This window comes from Gorilla gorilla, chromosome 12, assembly GCF_029281585.2.
Source record: "Gorilla gorilla gorilla isolate KB3781 chromosome 12, NHGRI_mGorGor1-v2.1_pri, whole genome shotgun sequence".
In the NCBI taxonomy this organism is placed as follows: Eukaryota; Metazoa; Chordata; class Mammalia; order Primates; family Hominidae; genus Gorilla; species Gorilla gorilla.
The window spans coordinates 66175917-66190878 of NC_073236.2; the positions used below are offsets into that span (position 1 = coordinate 66175917).

The following is a 14962-nucleotide window of genomic DNA, read 5'->3' on the forward strand; positions in this document are numbered from 1 at the left end:
ATATCGTATGTTCTCATTTATAACGGGGAGCTAAGTTATGAGGATACAAAGGAATAAGGATGATATAATGGATTTGGGAACTTGGGGGGGAAGGGTGGGAGGGGGGTGAGAAATAAAAGACTACACATTGGGGGCAGTGTATACTGCTCAGGTGATGGGTGCACCAAAATCTCAGAAATCACCAGTAAACAACTTACCCATGTAACCAAAAACCACCTGTTCCCTCCAAACTATGGAAATAATAAAGAAAGAAACAAAGCAAGCAAGCATATGAAACATTAAATACTGGTACGCAGAAAAGAGGAGCAAAATTAACAGAGTTTTGAATTAAGAACTGTTAATCAAAACTTTTATATCCAACTCAGTTGTTGTTCTGGTACATAAAGGTAACAGTCTCAAATTTGCAAGAACATAAAAGATGATCACTCCTGAACATTTAACAGTCTAGTCAAACAACAGATTGAAATTAACAAACTCATAAATAGGTATGTGAAAAGACTCCTGGTAAATACTGACCCTATATTTAAATACAACTAATGTAAAATAACTCATGATCTTATAAAATGTAAGTAAAATGTTCTAATTCTTGAAACAGAAGCTAGTCAATATAGTAACACTACTACTATAAATGAGCTGAGACAAAATTCACAAAATATAACCACTATTGGTTAGTTGGGGAAAATAATGTGGGGGATAGGTGGGAAGAAGTAAAATCAGTTTCTTAATTTCTCATATAATAGAGCCAATAGATAGTTTCATATCTGACAGTGACAGATTAAGTGGTTGAAGCATATTAGTTAATTAGATTACATAGTTGCTAAGTTATCAAAAAACCAACTTGAAGAAACATGTATTACATAGCAATCAACAAAAAAGACTGGAAATAGCAAGAAATCATTAAAAATGATAAGAAATCCTGAATAGCCAAAACAACTTTGAAAGACAAGAACAATGTTGGGGGATTCACACTTCCTGATTTGAAAACATATTACCAGAGGAACAGTAATCAAAATCGTGTGATATTAGCATAAAGACAAACAAGCAGACCGATGAAATAAGAAAACATGCCCAGAAATAAACTCTCGCATATATGTTCAAATGATTTTTGATGAGGGTGCCAAGACCACTCAGAGGGAAAAGGATAGCTTTTTCAACAAATGATGCTTGGATAACTGGATATCCACATGCAAAAGAATGAAATTGGACCCTTATCTTATACCATGTACAAAAATTAACTCAAAATGGGTTAAAGACCTAAATGTAAGACCTAAACCCATATAACTCTTACAGAAAAAGCTTCATGACATTCAATGTGGCAATAATTTTTTGAATATTACACCAAAATCACAGGCAACAAAAGCAAAAATAGACAAACGGGACCACACTAAACTTAAAAACTTGTACATCAGGGGACACAATCAACAGAGTGAAAGACAACCTATTGAATGGGAGAAAATATTTGCAAATCATGTATCTGAGAAGGGGTTAACATACAGAAAATATAAAGCAGTCGCAACAACAACAACAAAAATCAAATACCTAACTAAAAGATGGGCAGGCCAGGTATGGTGGCTCATGCCTATAATCCCAGCACTTTGGGAGGTCAATGGGGAAAGACTGCTTGAGCCCAGGAGTTTGAGACCAGGATGGACAAAACAGTGAGACCCCACCTCTAAAAAAAAAAAAAAAGTAAAAGTGGACTTGAATAGACATTTCTCTAAAGATGACATACAAATGGCCAAAAAGCATATAAAAAATGCTCAGTATCACTAAGCATAAGAGCAATGCAAATCAAAACTGTACTACCTCACACCCATGAGGATGGCTACTATAAAAAAAAAAAACAAGTGTTGGTAAGGATGTAAAGAAATTAGAACCCTTGTACATTGTTGGTGGCACTGCAAAATGGCACAACCACTAGGGAAAACAGTGTTGAGGCTCCTCAAAAAGTTAAAAATAGAACTACTATATATGATCTGGCAATCCTTCTTCTGGGTATGTATCCCAAAGAATTGAAAGCAAGGTCTCAAAAAGACATTTACATACCCATGTTCACAGCAGCACTATTTACCATAGCTAAAAGGTGGAAACAACCCAAATGTCCATCAATGAATAACAGAAAAACAAAATGTGGTATATGTAAACAGTAGAATATCATACAGAGTTAAAAAGGGAGGAAATCCTATAACATGCTACATGGATTATATGGATGAATCTTTAAGATCTTATGCTAAGTGAAACAAGTCAGTCACAAAAAGACAAATCTGCATGATTACACTCATATGAGGTATCTAAAGTAATCATTCATAGACAGGAAGCAGAATAGTGGTTACCAGGAGCTGGGGGAGGGGGACAAGAGCAGTTGTTGTTCAATGGGTATAGAGTTTCAGGTTTGCAATATGAAAAAGTTCTGGAGATTGGTTTCAACATAGTGTGAATACATTTAACATTATTGACTTGTACACTTAAGAACAGTTAAGAAGGGAATTTTTTGGTATGTGTTTTTTACCACGCACAAGAAATTCACCCCTCTCCTTACTTTGAAATGAAATTTAGTTGAACACACCTTTATTTAATAAATACATCAGAATGAAAAAAAGCCAAAATAATAAACTTTAAACCAAACATATTTACAACAGTAAACTTAAATGGAATAAATTTGTTTCAAAAGAGAGAACTTCAGATTGGGTGGGAAAAAAGTTAAATTCAGATGTTACTAACACTTGAGTAAAGTGACTCAAAAGGCTAAAAGGATGGGCAAAGAGCAATAGTGCAAATGCAAATTTAAAAAAAACTGTACTGGATGAAGTAAAATCAAAGGCAAAGATATTAAAAATGTAACACAGGCTGGGCACAGTGGCTCACGCCTGTAATCCCAGCATTTTGGGAGGCCAAGGCGGACAGATCACGAGGTCAGGAGATCAAGACCATCCTGACCAACATGGTGAAACCCTGTCTCTACTAAAATACAAAAATTAGCCAAGCATGGTGGTGCACACCTGTAGTCCCAGCTACTCGGTAGGCTGAGGCAGAAGAATCGCTTGAACCCAGGAGGCAGAGGTTGCAGTGAGCTGAGATTGTGCCACTGCACTCCAGGCTGGGCAATAGAGACTATGTCTCAAAAAAAAAAAAAAAAAAAAAAGAAAGAAAAAATAATTGATGTCACTCTAGTTATTTTGATGGTCAGAGGGACACACAACTCCATCTGGGAACGACAAGCAAAAATGGTAGAGTAGAGACCTCCAAGGGAGACAGTGCCTTCTCTAGAAACACCAAAAAATACGGAAAACTGTCAAAGCCAACCTTATCTGAACTTTGGAAGATAGTCAAAGGTTTATAGTAACCAAGTGTTTGCTAAACCAGGAGAAAGGCCATCAGCACAAGGTAGAAGAACTTTGTAGCATTTTAACTTAGCCTTCTGCTATCCCCTTACCCAGCATGGTGGTCTTAAAGATGGCAGCTCTTGGTCCTGATGTAGGTACCTGCTCCCAAAGACAGCACGGAGTAGTACCTTGTTCCCAAGGAATTGTGTTTGTTTTGACATGTCTGAGTATTAGCCGTGGACTGACACAAGGGACCTGCCTTAGTTTCACCTAACATAACTCTCTTACAGTGAAAAAGTAGTTTTATAGGGGAAGAATGTTCCTTGAAAATACTGAAAACCAAATGAACAAGGCACTACTGCCTGGAGCAAAAATTAACAGTTCAAGGGAAACAATAGACATACTAAAAGCAGGAAAGAAAAACTGAGAATCTTTGGGGCGTAAGGGCTTGGAAAATTTCCCATGTATACCAGGGAAACTAGAAAGTGCATGCACAGAGCAAGATGCATGTTCAGAAAAGACCTGAGAAGACCAGACACTTTCACCACTGGTTGACCTTTAGGCTCAGTACAAATAGGAAGCAAGGCTAAGGCAGAGAGTTGTGAATGGCCTGGCTAAGCATTGAAGGAGTGTCCGAATGCAGAAAATCTGCAAAGACTTGGGGAATTTTCTTTTTTCTTTTGCTTTTTTCGGCCCCAGGCATTTAAGAAAATCTCTATCAAACAAGTAGCTAGCTACTAAGCTAAAGGAACAGAAATATCACACACCAACAAAGAGTACAGTTGTTACAAACATAATTTAGAAAAGTCACTAAATAAACCAACAACTTTAACTTACAACAAGCAGTAACTACAAACCCTAGAGAAGGGGAGGAAAATCTGATGTCCAGAGTTATCACATCATAATATTCAAAATGTCAAAATTTTAACATAACATTATGAGGCATGAAAAGAAACAAGAAAGTATGGCCCATTCATGGGTTAGAGGAGAGAAATAAATAGAAATTGTCCCTTAGGAAGAACACACAGTAGACTTACTAGGCAAAAGCTTTAAATCAACTGTTTTAAATGTGCTCAAAGAGCTAAAGGAAACCATGGATAAAGAACTAAAGGAAATGAGGAGAACAATGTCTCAACAAAGAGAATATCAATGAAGACAAAGAGGAATCAAATAGAAAATATGAAGCTGAAAAGTACAAGAGCTAAAATGAAAAATTCACTAGAGCAGTCCAATACCAGATTTGATCACACAGATGAAAGATCAGTGAACTTGAAGATAGGTGAAGAAAGGTGAAATGAAATTACGTACTCTGAGGGACAGAAAGAAAACAGAATGAGATGAGTGTGGTGGTGCATGCCTTGTAGTCCCAGCTACTCAGGAAGCTGAGGCAGAAAGATTTCTTGAGCCCAGAGTTCAAGGCTGCCGTGAGCTATGATTACATCACTGTACTCCAGTCTGGGATAGTGTGAAACCCTACTCTAAAAAAATAGAAAATGAAAGAAAACAGAATGAAGAAAAATGAACAGAGCTTAAGAGACTTGTAGGATACCATCAAACTTACCAACAGATGCATATTAGGAATCCCAAAAGAAGAGAGAAAGAAAGGGGCAGAAGGAATATTTGGAGAAATAATGGTTGGAAACTCCTCCAACTTGATAAGGGGAAAACATTAATCTAAACATCGAAGTAGCTCAATGAACTCTTAGTAGGATAAACTGAAAGAGAGCCACACTGAGACATGTTATAATGAAAATGTCAAAGCCAAAGACAGAGAATCTTGAAAGCAGTAAGAGTAAGGGTGAGCACAGAAGGGATCCTCGGTAAAATTAATTGCTAATTTCTCACCAGAAACCATGGAAGACAATAGGCAGTGAAATGACATATTTGAAATGATGAAAGATAAAAAGTGTAAGACAAGAAATCTACCTCCAGCAAAACTTTAAGAATAAAGGAGACTTTGGGAGGCCGAGGTGGGTGGCTCACCTGAGGTCAGGAGTTCAAGACCAGCCTGGCCAACACAGTGAAACCACGTCTCTACTAAAATACAAAAATTAGCTGGGTGTGGTGGTGTGCGCCTGTAATCCCAGCTACTCAGGAGGCTGAGGCAGAAGAATCACTTGAACCTGGGAGGTGGAGGTTGCAGTGAGCCAAGATCACGCCACTGTACTCCAGCCTGGGTGACAGAGTGAGACTCCATCTTAAAAAGAAAAAAAAAAGAAGGCCAGGTACAGTGGCTCATGCCTGTAATCCCAGCACTTTGGGAGGTCAAGGCAGGTGGATCACCTGAGGTCATGAGTTTAAGACCAGCCTGGCCAACATGGTGAAACCCCATCTCTACTAAAAATACAAAAATTACCCAGGCATGGTGGCAGGCACCTGTAATCTCAGCTACTTGGGAGGTCGAGGCAGGAGAACTGCTGGAACCCAGGAGGTGGAGGTTGCAGTGAGCTTAGATTGTGCCACTGCACTACAGCCCAGGCCGACTCCGTCTCAAAAAAAAAAAAAAGAATAAAGGAGAAATTAAAGACATTCCCAGATAAACAAAAGTAAATTTGTTACAAGTAGACCTTCCCTATAAGGAATGATAAAGAGAGTACTCCAAGGTGAAATGAAAGGACATTTGACAATACCTTGACGTTATACATAGAAATAAGGCTTAAGGCATATACATAGAAACAAGGCGTAAGACAATTACATATGTAAAAATAAAGTCCCTATTATACTTCTGGTTTGTAACTCTTCCCTTTTCCCTTATCTGATTTAAAAAACGAATGCATAAAATAATTATAAATCTATTTTAGTGGGGACAAAATGAAGATGTAATCTGTGACTATAACAATTAAAGAGGAAGGGATGGAGATGTCTACCCACAGTTTTTGTGTATTATTAAAGTTAAGGGGAAGAATAGAGATGTATTAACAACAGTGTTTGTATATTATTGAAGCTAAGTTGGTTTTATTTCATATCAGGTTGTTACATGTTTAAGATATTAATTGTAATCCTCAATGTAACCTGTAAGAAAATAACTATGAAATGTTAAAAAAAAAATGAAAAGGGAATAAAACTGGTACACTACAAAAAATCAATTAGATACAAAGAAGGCAGTAGAAATGAAAAACAAAAAAGATATGACATAAAGAAAGCAAACAACACGGGGAAAGTAAGTCCTTTCTTATGAAATTAAATGTAAATGGATTATACTCGCCAATTAAAAGGCAGAGAGGGCAGACTAGATTATAAAAAATGACCATCTATGTTATGTCTAAAAGAGACTTGCTTTACATCCAAAGACACAAAGAGTTAGAAATTAAAAGGATAAAAAAGGTATTCCATGCAAATAGTTACCCGAAAGAGAGCTGGGGTAGTTACCCTAATATCAGACAAAACAGACTTTACATTAAAAATTGCTACAAGAGACAAAAAGAGGATTTTGTACTGATAAAAGGATTAATCCATGAAGAGGATATAACAATTACGAACATACACACAACTGACAACAGAGCCCTAAAATATATGAAGCAAAAAACTGACAGATTTCAATGGAGAAATAGATAGTTCCACAGTAATAGCTGGAGACTTCAATAATCCACTTCTGATTGCCATAGAAAAACTGGACAAAAGACCGATAAGGAAATAGAGGACTTGAACAACATTATAAACCAGCTAGACATAACACAATAGAGAACACTCCAAACAGCAACAGAATACACATTCGTCTTAAATGCACGTAAAATTCTCAAGGACAGATCATATGCAAGGTCATAAATGAAGGATTGAAATAATACAAAATATATTCTCTGATCACAATGGAGTAAAACCAGAAATCAATAACAAAGAAAGGTGGGGAATTCAACAAGTAGGAATTAAACAACACTGTCCTAAACAGTCAATGGTCAAAGAAGAAATCAGCAAACACTTTGAATGAAAAAGAAGACAAAACATACCAAAACTTATGGCGAGCAATGAAGGCAGAACTTATCTACAAAAGCAAGGCTTAAAGAGACATTTATAGCTACAAATGCCTACATTAAAGAATAATCCCAAATGAATAACCTAACTTTGAATCATAAGAAATGAGAAGAAAAAAAAAAACAAACTAAATCCAAAGCAAGCAGAATAATGTAGATTCAGTGGAGATAAATGAAACAGACTTTAAAAAAAAAAGATAAACAAATTTCTAGAAACACAAACTACGGAAACTGACTCAAGAAGAAACAAAATCTAAATAGACTTAAAAGACATTGAATCAGTAATGAAAAAAAATTTCCCCAAAGAAAAACACAGGACCAGATGTCTTTACTGGTGAATTCTACCAACATTTAAAGAATTAACATCAATCATTAACATTAATCCTTCTCAAACTCATTATCAAAAACCAAGGGGTGGGAAAACTTTCTCATTCTATAAGGCCAGTAGTACCCTGATATAAAGGCAGTAAAGACATCACAAAAAAACTATAGACAAATATTCCTTGTGAATATAGATGTAAAAAGTCCTCTTCAAATTCTAATAAACTGAATCCAGCAGCATATGAACAGAATTTTATGATCAAGTGGTATTTATCTCAGGAATGTAAAGTTGGTTCAAAATATGATTATCAATAAATATACACCATATTAACAGAATAAAAGAAAAAAACAGGCCAGGCACGATGGCTCATGCCTGTAATCCCAGCACTTTGGGAGACTGAGGGGGGTGGATCATCTGAGGTCAGGGGTTCAAGACCAGCCTGGCCAACATGGTGAAACCCTGTCTCTACTAAAAATCCAAAAAAATAGCTGGGCATGGTGTTAGGCACCTGTAATCCCAGCTACTCGGGAGGCTGAAGCAGGAGAATTGGTTGAACCCAGGAGGCAGAGGTTGCAGTGAGCTGAGATCACGTCATTGCGCTCCAGCCTGGGCAACAAGAGTGAAACTCTGTCTCAAAAAAAAAAAAAAGAAAAAGAAAAAGAAAAAACTAGTAATCTCAATAGATGCTGAAGAATTTGGCAAACACCAAAATGCTTTGATGACAAAAACACTCATCAAAATAGAAAAAGAAGGGAACTTCCTCAACATGAAATACTAGAGATCCTTAAAAATCCACACGAAAAAAGTTAATAAATTCAGCAAAGCTGCAAGATACAAGATCAGTATGTAAAAATTATTTATGTACCTATACATTAGCAACGAATAATCCAAAAATGAAATTAAGAAAGAAATTGCACATGATAGTATTAAAAACAATAAAGTATTTACTAAAATTCATGAAATCTCAAGGGAACCCGAACAGCCAAAATAATTTTGAAAAAAGAACTAAGTTACAGGTTTCACACTACCTGCTTTCAAAACTCATTATAAATATACAGTAAATCAAAACAGTGCAGTAGTGGCATAAAGAGAGATATATAGACTAACATAATAGAATAGAGAGCCCAGATAAAAACCCTCACATATATGGCTAAACGATTTTTGGCAAGAGTGCCAAGAACATTCAATGGGGAAAAAAAGTCTTTTCAACAAACGATGTTGAGAAAACGGGATATTCACATGCAGAAGAATGAAGGTGGACCCTTATCTTACACCATACACAAAAATTAACTCAAAATGGATCAAAGACCTAAAAGTAAAAGCTAAAATTATTAAACTCTTAAGAAGAAAACTTTCACGACACTGGATTTGGCAAATATTTCTAAGATATGACACCAAAAGCACAAAAAACAAAAAAAAATAGCTAAATTGGACTACATCAAAATTTAAAACTTCTATATGTCAGAAGACACAGTCAGCAGAGTGATTGTGAAAGAGGCAACCTACAAAATGGGAGAAAATATTTGCAGATCATATATCTAACAAGAGATCAATATCCAGAATATATAGAAAATCCCAACAACTCAAAAACCAAAAAATCAAACAGCCAGATTTAAAATGGCCAAATGACTTGAAAAGACATTTTTCAAAAGAAGATATACAAATGGTTAAATAAGCACATAAAAAGATGTGCAACATGAATAATCATTAGGGAAATGCAAATCAAAACCACAATGATACTAACTCACACCCAACAGGATGGCTAGTTTATATATTAAAAAATGGAAAATAAGTGTTGGTAAGGATGCAATAAAATTGAAACCCTTGTGAACTGCTGGTGCGAATATAAACTAAAGCAGTCGCTGTGGAAAAAAGGAGGAGGGTTGGAGGAACCCTTATACACTGCTGATGGGAATGCAAAATGGTGCAGGTACTATGGAATAGTCCGGCAGTTCCTCAATAAGCTAATCCACAGAATTACCATATGGCCCAGCATTTCCATTCCTAGATATATACCCAAAAGAATTGCAGACAGGTGTACACAAACGTTCTATATCAGTTCTATTCACAATAACCAAAAAGTGGAAACAACCCAAATCAATAAATGAATGGATAAACAAAATGTGGTATATACATGCAACGGAATAATACTCAGCTATAAAAAGCAACGAAGTATTGATACATGTTATGTCATGGATGAATATTCAAAACACTGTGTCTAAGAGAGAGAAGCCTGATACCAAGGTCATATATTAAATGATTCCATTTATATGAAACAACCAGAATAGGAAAATCCTCAGAGATAGAAAATAGATTACTGGTTGCCAGGGGCTGGTGAGAAGAGGGAACAGAGAGTCACTGCTTAATGGGTACAGGGTTTCCACTGGGTTAATAAAAAATTTCTGGAAATAGATAGTGGTGATGGTTGTAAAACACTGTGAATATACTCAATGCCACAGAATTGTATACTTGAAAATGATCAAAACTGTAAACTTTATGTCATGTGTATTTTACTACACACACACAAACCCTCTCCTGGATCCATTTATCTATCTCCCCTATGGAACAAAAGCCTTACTCTGTACCATTCCCAATTCTTCACTTACTTTAGAAAAAAGCATACTCTATTATTTATATATGTAAACACTGCCAAAAGCTCAATGAGGAGAAATAATATTTATAATAAATTGTCTGAACATCTCATGCCTCCCTTTCTCTAGACCAGTGGTCTCCAATTTCTTTTGATCATGTAATCTGACAAAAATTTTTTTAGCACAAGTTGTCAAAATAGATATTTATTTATATGTTATGTCACTACTGTATTCATAAAATATACACAAAAATATAAATTTTAAAAAGTTGGGGAAAATGAATATAAATTCAAATATTTTTCGTTCCATACTCCACTGAACCATTTTGCAAGTATCCTTCTTTGGAGAGCATGTCTAGTGATACTTGAAATTTTCCTCTTGGGTTAAAGCAATGGCCTACATTTATTGACCCCTTGAGATCTCCCTTATTAACACCCTAAACTAAGGAATGTGATAATGGCCTTATAGGAGGATACTCTTTGTTGCACTGTGGTGCCTTCTTTAAGAAGACAGATGAGAGAAATTTATCTTAGGTCTCTGTATCAGAAATATCTGTAATGTTTCTAAAAATTTTGTTCTCTTTTTATATTAAAAAGTGAATGTTATTGATCACAAAATTCTAGCAACACTAAGTGCTAGAACATAAAGCCAAATTTGTAGCTCTTTTCTAGCAACCACATCCACAAGGCTTATTTATCTTCCTCCTGGCTTTGACCTGTCTTTCCATTATTCACAATTCCTTATTTACTCATTTTTAAAAAATCATATTGTAGCTCACCCCAGCTTCAATTTTTCAAATCAACTCCATTCTTCAATTACAGTAAAAAAAAACCTGTATTATTTGTTTGTCTGTGTGTGTGTGTTTAAAAGAACCTCAAATATATTTCCTGAAAGACAGAGAGAAATGAATTAAAATAAAAACCCAAATAAACATAAACCCGGTAATATTGTTCAGGATAGAGATCATTCTAACCTCAAAGCTCCCCCATTTCAGGGGTAAACTTTGCAGACTGTGAAGGATCTAGCAGCAAAGCCCTTCATTCAAAAGGTAACTCGTAAATGAATGTTGATGAAAATAATGACAACTCACAATAGCACTGTACTACACTTTCTCACTCTTTTCCAGTTGGTAAGAAACGGTATAGAGAGGAAAGGGCAAATGGCTTGTTTTTTTCACCTGTATGCAAAGCTTAACTAAAAAGTCCATGAAGAGGGCAGTCACATCGCCAGATGGAATTTGTAGCCATGTACCTGGATGTGTCTCCTTCTGGTGTGCTCAGAAGTCACTAGGGGATGACCTGTATTCAACACTTTCTTGCTGTGTTTGCTCCGCTTCTCAAGGTATCTCCTCTGTTGGTTGGTGATGCTGCTATATAATTTAATTCGCCTGGGTGACAAGCATACTCTTTCATGGCCAAAAGCTTGAATCAGCCGGGCAGTGTCAATAGTGGAAACAGAGCTACTCCTTTCGTGCAGAGCCACCTCTCTATCTGTTTGGGTCAATATATCTGATTCGACAGTAGAAGTGGTGCTGGAAAGGATGTTGGTGGTAGTATCTGTGAGCAGCTCACTCTCCTCTGAGGGCCGACAATCCGAAGAAGTGTTGCTTATATAATTAAAACCTGGCTGTTTACTCAGAATATATTTATCAAATTTAATCTGTTCAATTTTAATTTGATTAGACCTCCCAGCTCGATGATGAGAAAGCACCTTGCTTTTTTTAAGCTCTCTTGTATTTTTATGGCTTTTCTCTAGGCTTTTAAACCGCTTCTTTTTCTGAAGCTTATTTCTCTGCTGTTGTCTACCACTCCATTCCTTCACACTTCGTTCCCCTCTGCTATCATCATGTGTACTTTCTGAGACCTGGAGAGAATGTGTGATTGGATTCTGAAGAATTTTAGCCAAACGATCAAGTCGGTCCACCAAGGACAGTTCTTTCCTGTCACCCAACTCGGGCTGTCTCTGTTGCCTCTGTCGCTCCCGATACTTGTTCCACAGTTCATTCAAACTCACAGTGTGCTGAGTTGTTTGCTCTGGGGTGACCTTCTGATCCCTTTTTGGATCACTAATTTGTCCATTATGTTTTGGATAATCTCTAGCTTGACTTTTAGTAGTATCCATCACTTCTTTGTTTCCCAAATTCACATTGATGCTGAGGCTCTTTATTCTGGTATAATCTGTCTTAGTCTTGTCCATGTTTTGATAAGGAAGAGGAAGACACATGTGTTCTCTATGTTTGTCTGGATGATGCTGAAAGAAATCTTTCCAAGAATGTCTCATGAAAACACTCTTTCCCAAAGATTCATGGCAAATATCTTGATCACTTGGTAGGTGTACGGGATGATGAATGTAAAACTTTGCTGACCTGAAGACAGAACGGGTAGTATTTTCAAATTCTGAATGACATTCGGACTCTGAAAAGGAGAAAAAAAGATTTTGAAAGAACTTAAAAAATTAGCATTCTGTTTAGAAATACTATTCACAATTCTTTAGATACAGAACAAAGACTAAAGGAAAGAACAGTTTATATAAGGTATCAGAAAATTCACTGCCTGCACAAAAGACTGATGCCTTGTTCTTAGTAGCCTCACTGGTACAGTAAAAGTTTAAGAGACATGAATTTTGGCCTGGGCTCTGCCACTGACCGGCTACGTGACCTGGAGGAAGGCACTTCAGTTCTCCAGATCATAAAAGTAACTGCTATATGTATTTACCACTTGGTCTGTGTAGGGTGTTATGACATATGCTCTGCATCTGTTTTTTTTTTAATTAATCCTGCTATTAAACCTGACAGATATTGGTAACCCCATATTCAGCTAAGAAACCTGACACTTCATTCTCATAATCAGTAATTAAATGGATAAATTTTTTTAAAAACCCTTTTTACATGTTTTAGAGCCCTTTGAAATTCCTTTTCTGTGGACCATCTTGACTTTTTTTCCAAATTTTTTTTATTGTGGTAAAAAATACATAAAATTTACCACTTTCCATCTTCATTTTTTGACATTTTTAGATGTAATATCTTACAATTTTCTATGGTTTGAATGTTTGCGTCCCTCTAAGATTCATGTTGAAACATAATCCCCAATATAATAGTATTAGGTAGGAGGTGATTAGGTCATGAAGGCTCCACCTTCATGAATGGGATTAGTGCCCTTTGGCCTGAAGGCTCCTGTTTGGCCTTTCTCTGCCTTCCACCACGTGAGGACAAAGCAACAAGACACCATTTTGGAAGCACAGACTGGGCTCTCACCAGACACCCAATCTGCTGGTGCCTTGATCTTAGATCTGCAGAATTTTGTTACAGCAGCAGGAATGAGCTAAGACACAATCATAAACCCTAATTCTAATCTCTGATATGACATCAAAACACTGTTTTAGAGTTCTACATCATGGGCAGAAACAAAGATACACACATGCAATGATGGGATTCTTTTCACCCACACTATAGATTACTGGCAAGCAGAGTTTTCATGAAATACTCTAGGAATCCCTACGGACTTCCCCAGAGTAGAGTGGGACACACAGGACCTGCATTTATACCTAAAATATGTAGACTATACAATTTTAGAATTATCTAGCAACATTTAAAAATTGGGACATTTCATTTAGATTCTACAGGTTCTTGAGATTGCAGCTTCTGCACTGAACAAATGCAAACAAATATATAATTCTAAATTAGGGGCTACAAAGAAAAAAACAAGCTGATATAAGAGAATTACTGGGAAATGGTAGCTAGAGAAGAATTCTCTGAGGAGGATGAGATGTGAAGTAAAAATGAGAGCTAAACAAACAAACAGGCAGAAGAACATTCTGGGCTGAGGGATCACTTTCTGTGGATGTCCAGAGGCAGCTGCCACCTATGCCAATCCACCTGCTCCCATAACCTTTCTGGATACAGAGACAACACCACCTCTCCCATTCTTTTAAAGGCAAGTTCCTCCAATGCTGCTCTGGAGCCCAACTCATCTTCCCTTCCAGACCTTGCTTCCTTTCCCCATCATATCTCTCTTCTATCTTTCAGGTTCTCCCTCTCTACTGGGTCATTTCCAATGGCTTGAAAACATCATTTAGTATGTATGTTTAGAAAATCCTCACATCTTCCTCCAGGTACTGGCCCACTTCTCTGCTCCTCTTCATAGCCAAGCTTCTAAAGAGGAACCTATTTTCCTCTCCTTTACCTCTCTCCCTACCCCAATTCCCTCTTCAAATTACTGCAGAGTACAGCCATACTTCTGGACTAAAAGTGCCCTTGCTAATATGATCAATGACCTCAATGTATGGCCAATTTCCAGGAAATGTTCTCATTCTATATTCTCTTTCTAGGTAATCTCATCTCTCCCTGTGGCTTTTAGTACCATTTTCATGCTGTTACTTATTTTCAAATTTGCATTTCAAGCTACGATTTTTCTTGAGTTCCAACTATATACATGATATATCCACTTGGATGTCACAGCCATCTAACTGAGCTCTATTCTAGCCTCCTTGACAACTGTACCTTCCCTAGTCTTCCACATCTCTGTGAATGGCACATCATCCTACTGCCCAAGCCAAAATCTGGGAGTTATTCTTGATAGTTCCAACTCCCTCCTCTTCCTGTTCCTGTCATTAATCCTTCACCAAACAATCACACATCTATTTCTATTTCCTGTCACAATACTGCAAGTCTCTAATAGGTCTCCTGTCCCTTCTTGTACTTTTCCAATCTATTTGTCAAATAGTGGTCAAAGTAGTCTTTTTAAAATGTAAGCTGGACTT

The 14962-nt window shown here is 36.7% G+C and overlaps 1 protein-coding gene across 10 annotated transcripts in view; it reads right to left on the reverse strand.

Annotated features, from left to right (window-relative positions):
- Positions 1-14962, reverse strand: part of ALMS1 (ALMS1 centrosome and basal body associated protein) — a 230037-nt gene that overhangs the window by 24984 nt on the left and 190091 nt on the right. For 9 of the 10 annotated variants that reach the window (XM_063695797.1, XM_063695799.1, XM_063695800.1 and 6 more), the window contains one exon: positions 11456-12618. In XM_063695797.1, coding sequence (XP_063551867.1) covers positions 11456-12618 — 1163 coding nt within the window. Of the gene's footprint in view, positions 1-11455; positions 12619-14962 lie in introns of those variants that run through there. The other variant, XR_010129944.1, reaches the window with a different exon arrangement.